The 14,868-nt window shown below is 51.2% G+C and overlaps 2 protein-coding genes and 1 non-coding gene across 3 annotated transcripts; 2 read left to right on the top strand and 1 right to left on the bottom strand.

Moving 5' to 3' along the window:
* Positions 1–122: 122 nt before the first annotated feature.
* Positions 123–2,906, top strand: B0T23DRAFT_21175 (putative mitochondrial carrier protein ARALAR1). The gene is made up of 3 exons (XM_062833568.1): positions 123–674; positions 758–1,939; positions 2,013–2,906. Exons 1-3 carry the CDS (start codon positions 471–473, stop codon positions 2,745–2,747), a joined length of 2,121 nt encoding a protein of 706 aa, XP_062697233.1. The 5' UTR covers positions 123–470; the 3' UTR covers positions 2,748–2,906.
* Positions 2,907–3,952: 1,046 nt separating this feature from the next.
* Positions 3,953–4,041, top strand: B0T23DRAFT_t51. Its single transcript has one exon. It is a non-coding gene; the product is annotated as a tRNA-Phe (tRNA).
* A 2,441-nt stretch (positions 4,042–6,482) lies between these two features.
* Positions 6,483–8,287, bottom strand: B0T23DRAFT_305862 (uncharacterized protein; the record flags this gene model as incomplete). Its single annotated transcript, XM_062834338.1, has 4 exons — positions 6,483–6,566; positions 6,633–7,502; positions 7,568–7,843; positions 8,045–8,287. 4 exons carry the CDS (start codon positions 8,285–8,287, stop codon positions 6,483–6,485), a joined length of 1,473 nt encoding a protein of 490 aa, XP_062697232.1.
* Between the last annotated feature and the right edge of the window lie 6,581 nt (positions 8,288–14,868).

Genomic DNA, 14,868 nt, shown 5'->3' with positions numbered 1-14,868 from the left:
CCCCGCCGTGGGCCATCCAACCGTCGCTCCGTCGCATTGGGCTGCCGTCACATCGTATCCAACAAAAAAAAAACTGGCTCCGTATCCGCTACGGCCGGCGGTCCGCCTGCGATATATCCCGAGATCGGCCTGCACCTCCCCGAGTCCACAGCGCTGTCGCCCTCTCCGTCCCTCCTCTGGCTCGCCCGTTCGTCTCCAGCCTCGAGAATTCTCGCAACCCCATCCGGGACCCCAGATCCGATTCCCTGAGACCCCACTCGCGCCGACCACTGAGAAGTGCAACCCCAGTGCGTGTGCGACAATTCGCGACGCATTTCACCAGCCGCAAGCCCGCAACCTTGACAGACGCAAAGCTTTGACTCTTCGCGCACAAGATCGTCCCCTGCGTCGCATACCTGCTCTCTACTTGTACAAAGTACTCAGCCTGTCCGCGTACCGCGTAGAGCGCTTCACTACCACACACAGTCGCCATGTCCACAGCAGCGGTTGTTAAGGAAGCGGTCAAGGAGACCCTCATCGGCTCCAATGAGCATGCCGCCGCCGACCAGGTGCAGCCTACTGCTCAGACCAAGGCGCGCTTCACCCACTACGCTGTTCAGGACTCCGAGACGGGTGAACTTTTCTTGGGACCCGATCAGTTTATTGATGCCGTGGCTCCCCCTCACGAAGACTATGTGAGTCACACCTCAAGAGATCCTCACTTTGCCCTCAGTTTGCGACTCACTGGCTGACCCGCGCGCGCCTTCTTTCTATACAGCACAAAATCAAGCGCGAACAGTACAGCATCCTTTTCAGCGTCGCCGACCGAGCCAATAAAGGAAAGGTGACCCTTTCCGACTGGACATACTTCGAGAACCTGCTCGAGAAGCCCGATGCCGAGTATGAAATTGCATTCCGCCTGTTCGACGTTGAGCGCCTCGGCACAGTCAAGTATGATGACTTCCGTCGTCTTTACGAGCTCAACAAGGGCCCGAATAGCATCCCATTCGATTGGGACTGCGAATGGGCCAAACTCTACATCGGAAGCAAGACCAAGAGACACAACTTGGACTACCAACAATTTTCGCAAATGCTCCGTGGCCTACAAGGCGAGCGCATTCGCCAGGCGTTCCAGCTCTTCGACAAGGATGGGGACGGCTTCATCGAACCCGGGGACTTCGAGCGAATCATCATGGAGACCTCGAAGCACAAGCTGTCTGATCACCTCCTCGAAAACCTCAACACTCTTTGCAACATCTCCCAGGGCAGTAAGGTCTCGTATGCGAACGTTAGGGCATTTCAAAACATAATCAAGGAAATGGATCTAGTCGAGCTCATAATCCGTAAGGCTTGCGGCAAGAGTCAGGATGGCAAGATTACTCGCACTGAATTTCTCAACCAGGCTGCAAAGATCACCCGCTTTTCCCTCTTCACTCCCATGGAGGCGGATATTCTGTTCCACTTTGCGAGTGTTGGTAACCCCTCAGGCAGACTTGGTCTTGAGGATTTCGCAAAGGTCCTTGATCCTTCATGGAGAAACCGTCACGAGGCCGAGGCAAGACTTCTGCCCCAAGCTGTGCAGACAAAGGGTCAGCAGTTTGCCCACCGGGCGGGAGAGTCGGCTTACAACTTCATTCTGGGCAGTTTGTCAGGCGCCTTTGGTGCATTCATGGTCTATCCCATTGATCTGGTCAAAACAAGAATGCAGAACCAGAGAGGTGCCTCGCCCGGTAGCAGACTCTATGACAACTCCATCGACTGCTTTAGAAAAGTCATTCGCAACGAGGGTTTCAGGGGTCTTTACTCGGGTGTTCTGCCCCAGCTTGTTGGTGTCGCCCCTGAGAAGGCCATCAAGCTTACCGTCAACGATCTCGTTCGTGGCGCCTTTACTGATAAGCAGGGCAATATCTCCGTGATCCATGAGATCATTGCTGGTGGTACTGCCGGTGGTTGCCAAGTTGTAAGTCTTCTTAAAATATTCTGTGTGCCTGGCTTTCGCTGTTGAGAATACTAACTGTTTGCTTGTGCGTTAGGTTTTTACCAATCCCCTGGAAATTGTCAAAATCAGATTGCAGGTCCAGGGTGAGGTTGCTAAGAGTGTCGAGGGCGCTCCTAAGCGCTCTGCCATGTGGATCGTCCGTAACTTGGGCCTGGTTGGATTGTACAAGGGCGCCTCTGCTTGCTTGCTCCGCGACGTTCCCTTTTCGGCTATCTACTTCCCAACTTACTCACACTTAAAGAAGGACCTTTTCGGCGAGTCAAAGACCAAGAAGCTGGGCGTTCTGCAGCTTCTTACGGCCGGCGCCATTGCCGGTATGCCCGCTGCTTACCTTACGACACCCTGCGACGTCATCAAGACTCGTCTGCAGGTCGAGGCCCGCAAGGGCGACACGCAGTATACCGGTCTCAGGCATGCTGCCAAGACCATCTGGAAGGAAGAAGGCTTCCGGGCCTTCTTCAAGGGTGGTCCTGCCCGTATTTTCCGCTCCTCGCCGCAATTCGGTTTCACCCTTGCCGCTTATGAGCTCCTCCAGAGTGTTCTGCCGTATCCCGGACAGAAGGCGGAGAAGATGCACGCGGGCGTCGCTGATGCTGTGTCCATGGTGAAAGATTCCGTGGGCGGTGACAGCCCGTACACGAGGTCACGCAATGCCCTCAAGATCCTGCTGGATCTTGATGAGCATTTTGGCCGCGTGAAGCTCGATGCCAATGCCGCTGGATGGAAGGCTCTGCCCACGTGGATGCAGACACCTCCCAAGACCGCGTAAGGCGGCACTTACGGAGCGTCAGGACCCAACGGTTATCGAAGCTGATATGGGGATATGAGTGTGGAAACACAGCTGATCGTCAGTAGATGCAGCTGGCAACTGCTTGACAATGAGGTGACTACAACGGCTGACCGTTACCGACCTCTTTTCCATTAAACTTTTATTTGGTCTCAATCAAATAAGCCCCTTGATCCTCATCGACCGCCTATGGCAGGGCTATTTGCGCAAGCTCCACCAAAGTTACGCAAGTGCATACTACGCCGCCTGAGCTTGTGCAAGTACACCATCATTCATGGTTACTATTTCCCCTTCCCTCCATGATATCTTTCAATCTTAGTTTCGGCATATATCTCCACGATTTCGGATCTGAGCACAAGATGAGACGGGGTTTCGGTGCACTGTTAAACAGGACGGCGACTGCTGATGGCAAAAAGGATCTTCATGATATCGGTTCAGCGACTATGGAGTACGAGAACACAAAAATAAGGGGCGTTATTGGGAGAAAAAATGCGATCTGGGGTGGCGGGAATGTTTTTGTTTCAGATTTTTTAATTCTTTTTGTCGGATTTCTGTATATGCTCGTACTTCGTTTGCACATGAGTCAACTTTTCAGCGAAATGCTTACAGCTCTTTTTACTCGCTTCTTCTGACACCCTTCACTGGGCCATGTTAGGGGCTGCTTTTTCCTCCTCGTTTTCTCCAGTCACTCGAAAATGTGAAGAAGAAAACGGGTCTATGTCTAGACGTCGGTTTTCGATCTCCGTTTCCTTCTTACTTTCACATATTCTGCCTACCATTCTCTTCCGCGCTCTTCCTGAGCCCCGGTTGCACTCTGTTGGTTTTCAGTTTGGAGTTGACTACCTGAGGCAATGAACGGATGAGCGCAAGTGCATGAACACGCGAATGTATGGCAAAGCGGACAACAAGTGCTACAGTCATGACACTCTACACATTTCACATAACCTTCCTTGCGTGGGATAGAGAAAAGCATCAGGGGAGGGTAGATGGCTAAAGATAGACTAGCGTTACAAGATAAAAGCATATTAGAAGACAGGAAAAAGCCTGATAGCGCTCGGTTGGATTAGTGAAAATCTAGAGTTGAGCAAGGCTTTTGCCGTCATCTTCGATTCTCGAGTGCTAAAATTCCGCACTGACTCAAGGGAGATGAGTTGATAGGGAGTGATTTACCTAGTAATGCATAATAAGCGGGTTTAGCTCAGTTGGGAGAGCGTCAGACTGAAGTCCACTTCACTCATAAATCTGAAGGTCGTGTGTTCGATCCACACAAACCGCATCTTTTTTGCCAACAGGCTTTTTTTTACCTTCCTTTTTATCTCTTTCTTTTTCTAATAATATGATGGGTTGGTCCTTCTTTCTCTTGACTAGGTAGGTAGTAGGTAGGGGCTTTGCAAATGTTGGTTGTCGTTCTTTCTTTCCTATGTGTTTTTTTTTCCAACTGGTACGCAGGTGTGTTGATGATCTTTCTTTGCGCTTCAATTCATCCCTAACTCCCTGTTTGATGCGTAACGAGCTAGGTTCGTGAATAGTTTTGAAGAATAGTTGATTCTTGCAAAAATAGATAATTAAAATAAATTTAGCTTAGATGAGTTCGATATTTTTACACAAAGAGTAACAGGCTTGATAATCAATGTCTCCGATCTCCACGATGCGTTGCTCAAACACGAGCGGAGCGACGTCACGCTCTACGACATTGATATTTATTACATCCTTTTTGGTGTTTTTCCTTGACAGTTGCTCTACCTCCATCATGTCCGCTTCATCCAATCTGCTCTGGCTGGAAGTTGTATATAATCAGCTAACTCTATAAGCCCTTCCTCTTTTGTTGATCTCTCACCTTAGTCATCGGCCTTGATAGTATCTACCCGAAAGCAGAAGGACCTACTTCCCCTACTCTAGCAACAATACCTTCTACTTTCTTCGGTGATTGTCGCTGGCTGCTACAATATTGTGCCTCAACATTTGATCGCAAGCAGTTACAAGCGTGTACAAAGCCCATCTTCCGTTCGTGGCGATCACAACTCCCAGGATCAGATCGATGGGATATCGCGTGTGTTGGTAGGACAGGATGCGAATGTATAAGAGTAGGATGGATATCTTGGTGATGATGAGGGAGAGTATCTCTATATAGTAGAAGATTGTATACCAGTCTAGTAGTACATTTTAGACACATTCCAATCTTCATGCCACTTTTGTCTTCCACAGAAGGCAAAAGAAAGAAAGGAAGAAAAAAGACCAAAAAGCTACACGGTCCATTAACCCGCCTATAAACATAAACAGCCTGCTCAACACCAACGCCACCAAAGGAGCCCAGTCTTCGCGTCCCAGAACGTTCCCCTTTGGAAATGAACAAACCCCCTGGTATAGAAGCGGAGACCAAAAAGGGCTGAGACGGTCTAGTCGGTGATAATGGCACAGGGACAATGATGCTAGATGGGTGGAATCGCTAAGGGTTGGAGACTACTTAGCTGTGGGAAAAGCGGAAAAGACTGTCTCTATGTCTGGGATGGCGGCACCGTAGATTATTCGTTCAAGACTGTTGAATGGAGAGGGGATGCGTTTCCTTCGAAGCTAACGCCATTAAGTACAGAAGGGGCATAATCGTATTTTGTAAGACGGACAGGAGCTCTGGAGTTTTTGCTTTCTTGTCAGTCTTTTTTTTCTTTCTCTTTTTTTCTCTGTTTATAACCGCATCACTCCAACATGCACGACGACGGTACAGGTAGGAGACTTGATACTATTGTGTATTCAACTAATGTCCATCTATAGTTAGCCTTCTTCTACTCGTCGAATACCTTCACATCTGCCTTAACATTCCCCCCTCAACTACCACAGATTAGTGAGAGGTGTGGTGAACTTGATGCGCTTCCAACCGGGTTTACTCTAGCTTTACTAACACTGGCCCAGCCAGCCAGGCCATTCAGTGTATAGGGATGGTCATCACTCGCATTTACCCCCTCCACCTACCTACCATCGGGTTTGGCATCTGTAATGTAACCTTATCAGCCGTTGGTATAGGATGCCAAAGTGTCGTTCGCCACCGTTGTTCAAGCTGTGACAGTGTGGCTGCATGAATTTCCCAGCCGTGTGGCCTGGGTAAGGGGCCGGAGATAGTCAATCTGGTGTATATGACCCGATCACTATGCGTCAATGGTCGATTGGACTGCGTCGATCCCGCAAGACGGTGCGAACGACGGTGGCCTACGGTAAGAACCAAAGGATGGCAATATATTCACGAGGTTACTAGCACACGTGGACAACACGACGACCTGTTTTCAAGACAACCGAGATCCATTCAAGAAATAAAGGACAAACTTGTACAGTACTGCATCAAAACGCATATTACAAACCAGTTCATGCGCGGCAGGTATTGACCGAAAACCAGAATAATGGTAACAGTAATGCAGTCATCGAAGACGACGATGGCAATGCGGACAACAAGTTGCTAGACCAAACTAGACTAAACCACCCCCAACCAGAACGATTCCCAGCCAAAGTTCCTCTCGTAACATCATAACACCTTTTGCCGGCTCGTACCATGCCCGACATAGCAATTCGGCAATATACATACTGACCCCCAAGACTTTGTTTTTGGTGGTCAGGCTATTCGGTATGTAGTCCAGAGTAATCCTGAACTTGATTTCGTTTTCTTCTTCTTTCCATTTGTGTGATTCAAAAAAACAAAGCATTCCATATCAGGACTGAGTCCCGTTTCTCCTAAAATACGGTGCCGTCACTATCGATTAGGATAGGCGGTTCCTTAGTGTTTGGTCGGCTGACTTCGGCAATTTCACGGCCACCCTATAAAGCGATAGTAGTTAGCATCAAGATTCGAAAACTAGACACAACAATAGGGGCCGAACTCACCTTCCAGCTGCCAGCCTCTAGCATTTGAGCAAGGGTAAGCTCGTTACCCTGCAGCTCCTTTTCCAAGGCCTTGTTGACCTCAACACAAAGCTTGTCGAGGAAGCCAACAGTGACGCCTCTCCACTCCACAATAACATCATCACTGGGCTCAAACATGGGTGCCACTTCGTTCTCCTTAGTGCCGGTGCGATCGCAGTATGAGGTGTAATGCGCCAAGCCGCGGTCCATATCCTCCTTCTTCAGTGTAAGGACGCCGAGGTCAATGAACAGACCGCCGTTGCGATACTCGGGAAGACCAGTAAGAAGCTCCTGGCCCGCAAACTGGATCTTCATGATGCTCTGCATGGGCTGCATGAGCGAGTAGGTAAGCCACTGGGTAAGCTTGTGGAAGGGAAGAATGCTTTCCCAAGGCGCGACGCCGTTGGACTGGCCAGAAGTGTTGGGGAAAGGAGAAAAGGTCGGACTAGATGGCGACTGAGCCGGCTGAGGCATGGAGCTGCAGGGCCAGGCGTCGCCCAAAGAAACACCGTTGATGGCAGTCCTCGATGGTGGCCAGACAGGAGCAAGGCCGCTCATGAGGACGTTCCACAAGACGGGAAGGGGAACAATCAAGCCGTTGGTCGCTTGTGTCGAGGGGTGGTCGAGAATGTGGTCCAGCATGTTTCCAGGCCGTCCGTCCGCGCCGAAGAACTCGGTCTTCTCCTCCAAAGCCTGGCCCAACCGAATAAGGAGCTGAGCGCGGCCTTCGATGCCAGCCATCTCGTTACCTGGTCCAGACTGCAACCCCTGGGCGAGCTTGTCGACGGTTAGATTCGCCAAGCCCTCCTTGTCGACCTGGTACTTGTTGTTCTTGTTACCAGAAAACAGACCCTGATGTTTATGTCAGCCCAACGCACTCACGAGAGTCTACCTAAACCGGATTTCAACCAACTTACGGTCTTAAACATCTCCAAACTAGCAACGGCAATGCCTTCAGATCGCCTATAGATACGGCCATTCTCGTTGCTCTTGTAGCTCCACTGGGTGCCGGCACCGGCGTCCAGCAATACACTGACAAGGAACAGATCGATCATGCGCTTGCACTTTTCCGTGTTGTCAACATCCTCAGGGAATGTGGACAGGAGGTGAGCGATGCGGTCGCGCCCGCCGATGGCGAAGTGCTGGTGACGGCCGTGGCCGGGAATGGATGTGAAGGGGGCGTCATAGTCTCTCTGTATCGCGGAGTGTTAGTTATCTATCCATAATGTACCCATGCGCAGTGTGCCTGTCCCACAACTGGGGGTTCATGTCGGTGCGCTGTCGCAACTTCCTCGAGGGTCGCACTGGCACCCACACCACACCACACCGCACCGCAGGGTACCCCGCACAGCCAACGTCAGGTCTTTACAACAGCAGGAGGGAAGTCGACTAACCTTGATGATGTTGGCAACAAAAGTGACTACATCGTCAAACTTGTGCATGTCGACATCAAAGTGGTTGAGCTCATTGCGCAGGGCCTTCTCGGTGACGATCTTGCAGCGCTCGCGGACAGCGCCCAAGCTCCTGAGGTATCCGACAGGGTCGAGCTGCGGGTCGGGGGGCCTGGGGATGTCGATCCGGGGGACGCCGGGGTTGAGACCGGGAGAGAAGGGTGGTGTTCCTGGATTGCTGCTCATGGTGGCGGCTGATGTTCGGTTTAGGATGCGAGAAGTGGAAAATCCGGGAGACTTGATGCTGGACGAACCCGAGGTGAGGGAGGATTTTGACTGCGAGGCGCTCAGGACCGGCGCCTCCGTCTTCGGCGCCTTATCCCTCCGCGAAAACAGACCCATTTCTGCTGCTCGGTGGTGACTGGTGAAGTGATGCGGTTGGCTCCTGGTGGACGCAGTCGGTAGTCGGCCACTTCCTATGGCTGTCTCGATGTCGGTGTTGCACTCTGGTTGCACTCTGAGGGCGTAGCTCGGAATGGGAGTGCGCAATTAGCGGGGTCCAGGGCTGCTGATTGGCTGTTAGACACTGGCTATGGCTGGTTATCGAGGCGTATGACAAGAGCCATGCGCCTAGAGATGATAAAGGTGGAGGAGGAGGATCGCGGGAGCATGCATGGGATGGGGTTGCACCAGATCGACAAGACAGATTGGTTCGGATTGGAGCAATGGGAGGCTCCGAGGACCAAGTTGTAGTAATGGATTCTCGCCGTCTGGTATCGCCCGTGGGGTATTGTTGCAGCGCTGCAGAGGTGCAGTGGCAGGTGTCGGGCGATAGTGTAACGATTAAGCCAGTAATAGGAAGGTAAGGATATGTGTATTACCTAGTAGGTTGTAGGTGATAGTACTAAGATATGATTCCCGTCCAGTAGGTCTCTGCTTGATACCTAGGTATGCCGGCCGGCCTTGCTGATAAAGATGGATTGCGAACGAGGGTCGGGTCCGAAGTGTGGTTTGGTTGAGTTAAGTTGACGAATCAGTTGAACGAGCGACTGGTTAGGAGTGGAGAGGAGGAACGAACGAAGTCGATGTTGGGACCTCGACTCGGGGCTTTTGGAGTTGAAATGCAGAAGAACGGACACCGAGACCTTTTGTTTTCAAAACTCGCAAAGCGCTCTGGTAAAAAAAAATCAAAACGACGAGGAATGAAAGAAACTAAATGCAATGAGACGGTCACATGGACCTCCACAGAAACAGACATGGGATGGGATGATGGATGGGGATGGTATGGGGACTGACGGCCTGCAAAAGGGGAGGGGGGGCCTGGGAGTGAACCTGGGCGCGGACCTTGACGACGGGAGGTTCGATGGTACCTAGTGTCCAACCTGCCCGGCCCTGCTGCCCAGTGCAGCGAGTGGGCGCAGCCCAGAACCTAGAAGTCCAGTACCTTCCTCTTAGTGTGGGCGCGAGCAAGAGGGCACTGGTGTGGCACCGGGGTACGTTCGAAGGCGGGAGCTTCCCTGAAGAAGCTTGGGCCACCCCACTGACCTACTGCGACAGCCCACAGTTCAGGGCACGAATCTCCAGCTGACAGTCCGTGCAGTGCGCGAGCAGTCGCAAAGCAGTCTCATCACGCACAGCAGGCGGGTCTCTCAGACACGGTCGGTGCCTGCATTTTGCTGCAGCATTCCCTTGCCTTCTTTTGTGCGGGAATGTCTGCTGAATGGGATCGAGTGGACCTACATATTACCTACCCCTGGGATTGGTAGGTAAGTACGGGAAAGCAGCGGGAGGACGTTCGCTCAGAGTTTTCGAGTTCCCTTGGGCTGTGAACCTGGAAACAGCCAGACAGACACCTGGACCCTTCGGTTGAGCTTCGGTTTCGCTGGATATTATGACATACCTCGACACCTTCAGAGTTTCGACGCCCAGTTTCCACCAGCCGAGTGTCAAGATGCAACCGAGTGACGAAATGGAGTGTGACGGGCCCCTTATCGCCTGCAGAACGCACAATCCTTCTATTTGATCGGCCGTTGTCCAGAAGCAGCGACGGCGCCGCAATGAAGCGCAATCATGGTTGCAGTATCGATGGGACCTTTATTGGACCCGACTGGCCGCCTAGAAAACTTTTTACTCTCTGCCCCGTCTCTGCCCAGGGTGCTGGTGGATTACACTACATGTCGAACTCGACAACAAGACTTCGACTTGCCGAGCGCTACGCTTTTCAGAACTCGTACCAACGACCGACCACACTCGAGGGTTCCCGACATGGGCTGATCACCAACCGTTGAGGCCCGTCCGAGGAGAGTCAAGGACAAGAGGGTCACAGAGGGTCTGGAGCGACCAAGCAACGACTGAAATAAGCCCGATCGGGCGCTAAAACAAAGTTGCTCTGGATGTCGCCAGCGGATCCTGGGCCAAAAGGGCAGCGCTGTCCAGTGTCGTGCTGCGCTGGGAAATTGACGCAGCGGAGGCCAGCGGAGCGTCGAGCTCCACCCAAGGTCTTTGCTCCCCCAACCAAGCTCCAAGCCCGGAACCGAAAGGATCCTCTCTCTCCCCCGCGGTGCACGGAACATCGCGATCCTTTCCCGACACGATTCTACGTACCTTTGCTATCTCTACTGCACTGCACTGGCCATGACGCTGAATCTGGGTAGGTAGGCAACTGCTAGACAGCGACGGCCGTAAGAGAGCACTGTTATGGACTGTCTGGAACTGCCCAAATGGTCGACCATGAGCGAGGTTTGCGGCCCCCCCGTCTGGTTCCAGCGATCCGGACAAAATCAGACCCCCTGCAAGCAAGCCACCTGTCTCCGGGAAGACTTCCAGTTGGCCGGATCGAGAGCAATGAGCTCCAGCGCAACTCCAGTGAAACTCCAGTAAACTTCAGGAACAGGGGTCCTGAGTAGGCGCCACGGCCAGGAACAGGCAAGGCTCCTCAGCGGTATCCCGGCTGTCAGACAGGAACCGAATCTCTCATGCAGGTACATGTAACCTCAGCAGGCCTCGTCACACACCACCGGGCCGTTAGAATTCCTCACGACATCTTGTCACCTTCTGGAAACACAAAATGCATCGGAGAAAGATCCGAACCTGGACGGCCCTGTTCCGCTTGGTGCTGTTCAGCGTCCATCAAAAAGAGAGACCCGGCACTCTGGTAATGCCAGAGAACACAGTTCCGCGAAAGCATGCATCTCGCGTCAGCACGGAACGAAAAAACGATCGCCATCACGTTCGCTGCGACCCTTCATTCGCAGAGCACACAGTCTATCTAAAAACAGCAAACAGTTCGCAGCGAACTATCGGGGCAAACTGGCGGCGGCCGGTAGCAGTCCATCCAACAGCTGTGCTTTACATCCGGCCATACTGTCCGCTTGCACAACCACTCATTCTGGCTCACACATGGAGGCAGTACGCGGTGGGATATGCACGGCACTACACTATAGTTACAATCGGTCGGGGTGGATTGCTTGACTGGAACCACCCAATAGCTTCACCACCCTTCACTGAAAACCACGATGTTGACACGTGTGCAGCATGCAAGTTGTCGCTGTGCCTTCTCCACCGTATCATGTACACACATCGGCACGTGTACAGCATATGCAAACAATGCACAACATGACCACCACAAAAAAAAAAAAAAAAACTTTATATATTCCCTCGCCCCGTCTCACTTGTTGCACTAATCCAAATATGGGCAGAAAGTCCCCCAAAACCCGGCGAGGTCGCTGCTTCGCTACATGCTATGTCCCTGTTGTTCATCGTCGAGTTCTCTCATTTCGTGACATAACTCGGGCCTAGGTGGTGTGCACTGTACACCGGCTACGGTTTCCATCTCCTGCGCCCATCAAGAGACTTCGCTTGGCATACCTCGTTTGTCATGGTGTCTTTGTCGAGACCCATCCCAACCCATACCAGCCCATCACAGCCCACAACGCCATCCCCGGGAGCCCGGCTCCAGCAGAGACCCAGGCCTGACTCCTCCCTAATTTGCATTCTTGCAAACACCATACCGGTTTTGACACGCACACATCATCCCTCTGCCCGACTGGCTATGTCCAGACATCATCTTGATCAGGGCAAAAATGAAGTGGAATAGACCGGCAAGTAGCTTGCTAGGCGACCCAACGGAATCAGAACCGACGTGCTGGTACCCTAACGGACCTCATCCGTACCATGCCCTGTACGCAAATCGTCTTTCTCGGGTGCACCTTCCTGAAGAATGGAATCATTCAAAGGCCTTCCGTCGACTTGCCATCACAGATCGGGCATGTCATATTGAATCGCCATCCCTCTTCGGCAGAACGAAACCTCTAGGCAGAAAGAGAGAAGAGCGCTCGTTTTCGGTTGGCGATGAGTGGCAGTGTGAATCGAGACAACTCATATGGCATACATGTCAAATCACATTTCCCACTCACATCTCCCACTCTCATTCACAGACTCTCACTTCGCTCACAGTCTTCTGGTGTCCATCATCCCACCTCCCCTCCGGGACCGCGATCCTCGTGGGTCCCGACCGGCGAAAACCCCGCGCGAGCCCTACCGATATTACATTCCGCGTTCTGAAGGCCGAATGGAGCCCGAACGACATTACGTGCTTGCTTGATGTCCTGAAACTCACATATCTACCACAACATACCACCTCAATCGTGACTAGTCCTTTACCAAACCGGGTCGTGAACCCTTCCACTCGTGGCCATCTCCCAAACTCCTCAGGGCTATTGGGAATCTGCGGAGGAAGCCCCGACCACAGCCTTCAACCATTCGATGCCTCTCCGTCTCTCCCTCTCTGCTTATTTTTTCTTAACCCTCACCCCTTGCTCCGTATCAAACCCTCGCCTTGCCCTAAACACCGTACATTAATACAACAGAAGGCGAGTTGGAAGGGAAACGACCAACAATTCGTCCTCTTCTCCGATGACATGACTTCATGAGTAGTCCGTGTCCCATCCAACTGGTAACGGTGGATTTGCATCGGTGACATGTGGATAATGGCGTGGAAGTGACCGATCGGCACTCCAAACTTCCCTCTTCAGTAAACCGGGCATATGTAATGGAATACCTTCTTTGGATCCGTGGGCATGGTCTGAGAAACCCTTGCATGAAGATCGGTATTTCAACACGTGTTTTGCGAGAATAACCATTCCGCTTTTCTCTCTTTCAACCTCTTCCCTGTTGGCAATCACCATCATACATCATACCCCTTGGCATTTGTTTTTTATATCGTTTAGAAGCCTCGCCTTTCTCGTTTGATTTCCTTGTCCCATCATGTGTGACCCTGTCTGCACGGAATAGTAAACGGCTTTCTCCGTGACATCATCTTCATGTCATTTTTTTTTTTTCTCTTTCTCTTCCCGTTCTAAGTAGCGTTATTGCTCATCTTGCTCATCTTGCTCATCAAATAATGGTGGCGTACCCTGACGGAACAAATCCGCGCCTCCTTACGTACCTTGTTGCAGCAGCGTTGGTAGAAAAGAGGGATCTTCACCAACGGTACTAACGGCCTATGACACTAACATGCCTCGCGAACACTGTAAGTCTAGACCCTACGGGACTTACAATAGGGGTCCCCCAACTTATGATAATGGATGGGTTCAATAAGCTATAAAAAGCTCGTATGGGGTATTCGTCTACTATTTTCCTTGTACGTATATCAACGCTACCAATGAAGCCGTTGAATCTTAATCATAGATTTTGCCCCCTCCCTCTCCCTCTTCTCTCGTTCGCTCGTTAGTGATCAGAGAAGGGTAACATCTGTGCTTGCCAAGATACCAGAAATTGGAGTAAGCGTGTTAGTTTTTTGTTCACATATCACTTTCGTTAATAATGAACCGCAATAGACTCCGATCTGCCAAGGTAAGTGCTATTGAGCCTTTCTCTTCCCTTTTTCTCAGAAGTCCGTTTTGTATTATTGTCTTGATCGTCCCATGACTGTCAATGTTTTTTTTTCAATCCATTATTGTTATTATCATGATTTTCTATTTTTCTTTCGTTTTTTAAACGTGCATGGTTTTTCGCGGCGTGCATTCGTACCTACTTCTCCGGAGTTTATTTGTACGAACTCCGGGAGACAGGGCCACCCCAAACTTCCAAATAATAATAAATAAAAGAACAATTATACCCAAGACTCGCGCGAGTACCTAAGCGAAAGGGGGAAAAGTGGCACAGACAGCTTTAACGATACAAAAACGTAGCAGATTCATGTGGGTAGGTTGATTGCGAAGAACGAAATATGGGGTGAACGAGGGAGGGGTGGTGGGTTTGCGGAGTCGCGGGACAAAAAAACACGGGCCGGGCGGGCGGGACGGATGGACCTACCGGACGGGACGGGAGGGGAAACCAAAATACGGGGAGCCGGGAAAAGAGAGAAGAGAAAGGGAAAGGTCTTGCAAGATAGAAAGGGAACTTGAAAACCTCTACTCGCACGAAGCGAGTGGCAAAGAAGCTCACACAGACCACCTGGGCACCCGAGCGTGCGGAGAGGTAAATATGTTGGGATCATGCTGGTTTGTTGTTTCTCCTGGAACACCGGCACAAAAGACAATTGCGATTTGATTTGGGGTTGATAGTTAGAAATTTTTTTAACCTAACGAAGAAGAAGAAGTTTATAAGGACGTCATTGCGTCTCATGGCAATATAAAAATGCTCCCTGCAATGCATGTTAGTTTGATATAGTTGATTTGAGTGCTTTGGCTGTCTTTTAACTGACTTTGATTAGACACCGTCACATCGATACATACACTAAGTTTAGAATAGTAAAAGATCCCAGGCTCCACCACACGTGTTGGTACGTGAGACCTCAAAACAAGTGGGGTTGACGATGGTGAGTA

The sequence above is a fragment of the Neurospora hispaniola genome, assembly GCF_033458365.1.
Source record: "Neurospora hispaniola strain FGSC 10403 chromosome Unknown B0T23scaffold_1, whole genome shotgun sequence".
NCBI lineage: Eukaryota > Fungi > Ascomycota > Sordariomycetes > Sordariales > Sordariaceae > Neurospora > Neurospora hispaniola.
Note: the sequence above shows the minus strand (reverse complement) of the source record. Positions and strands in the feature narration are given on the sequence as shown.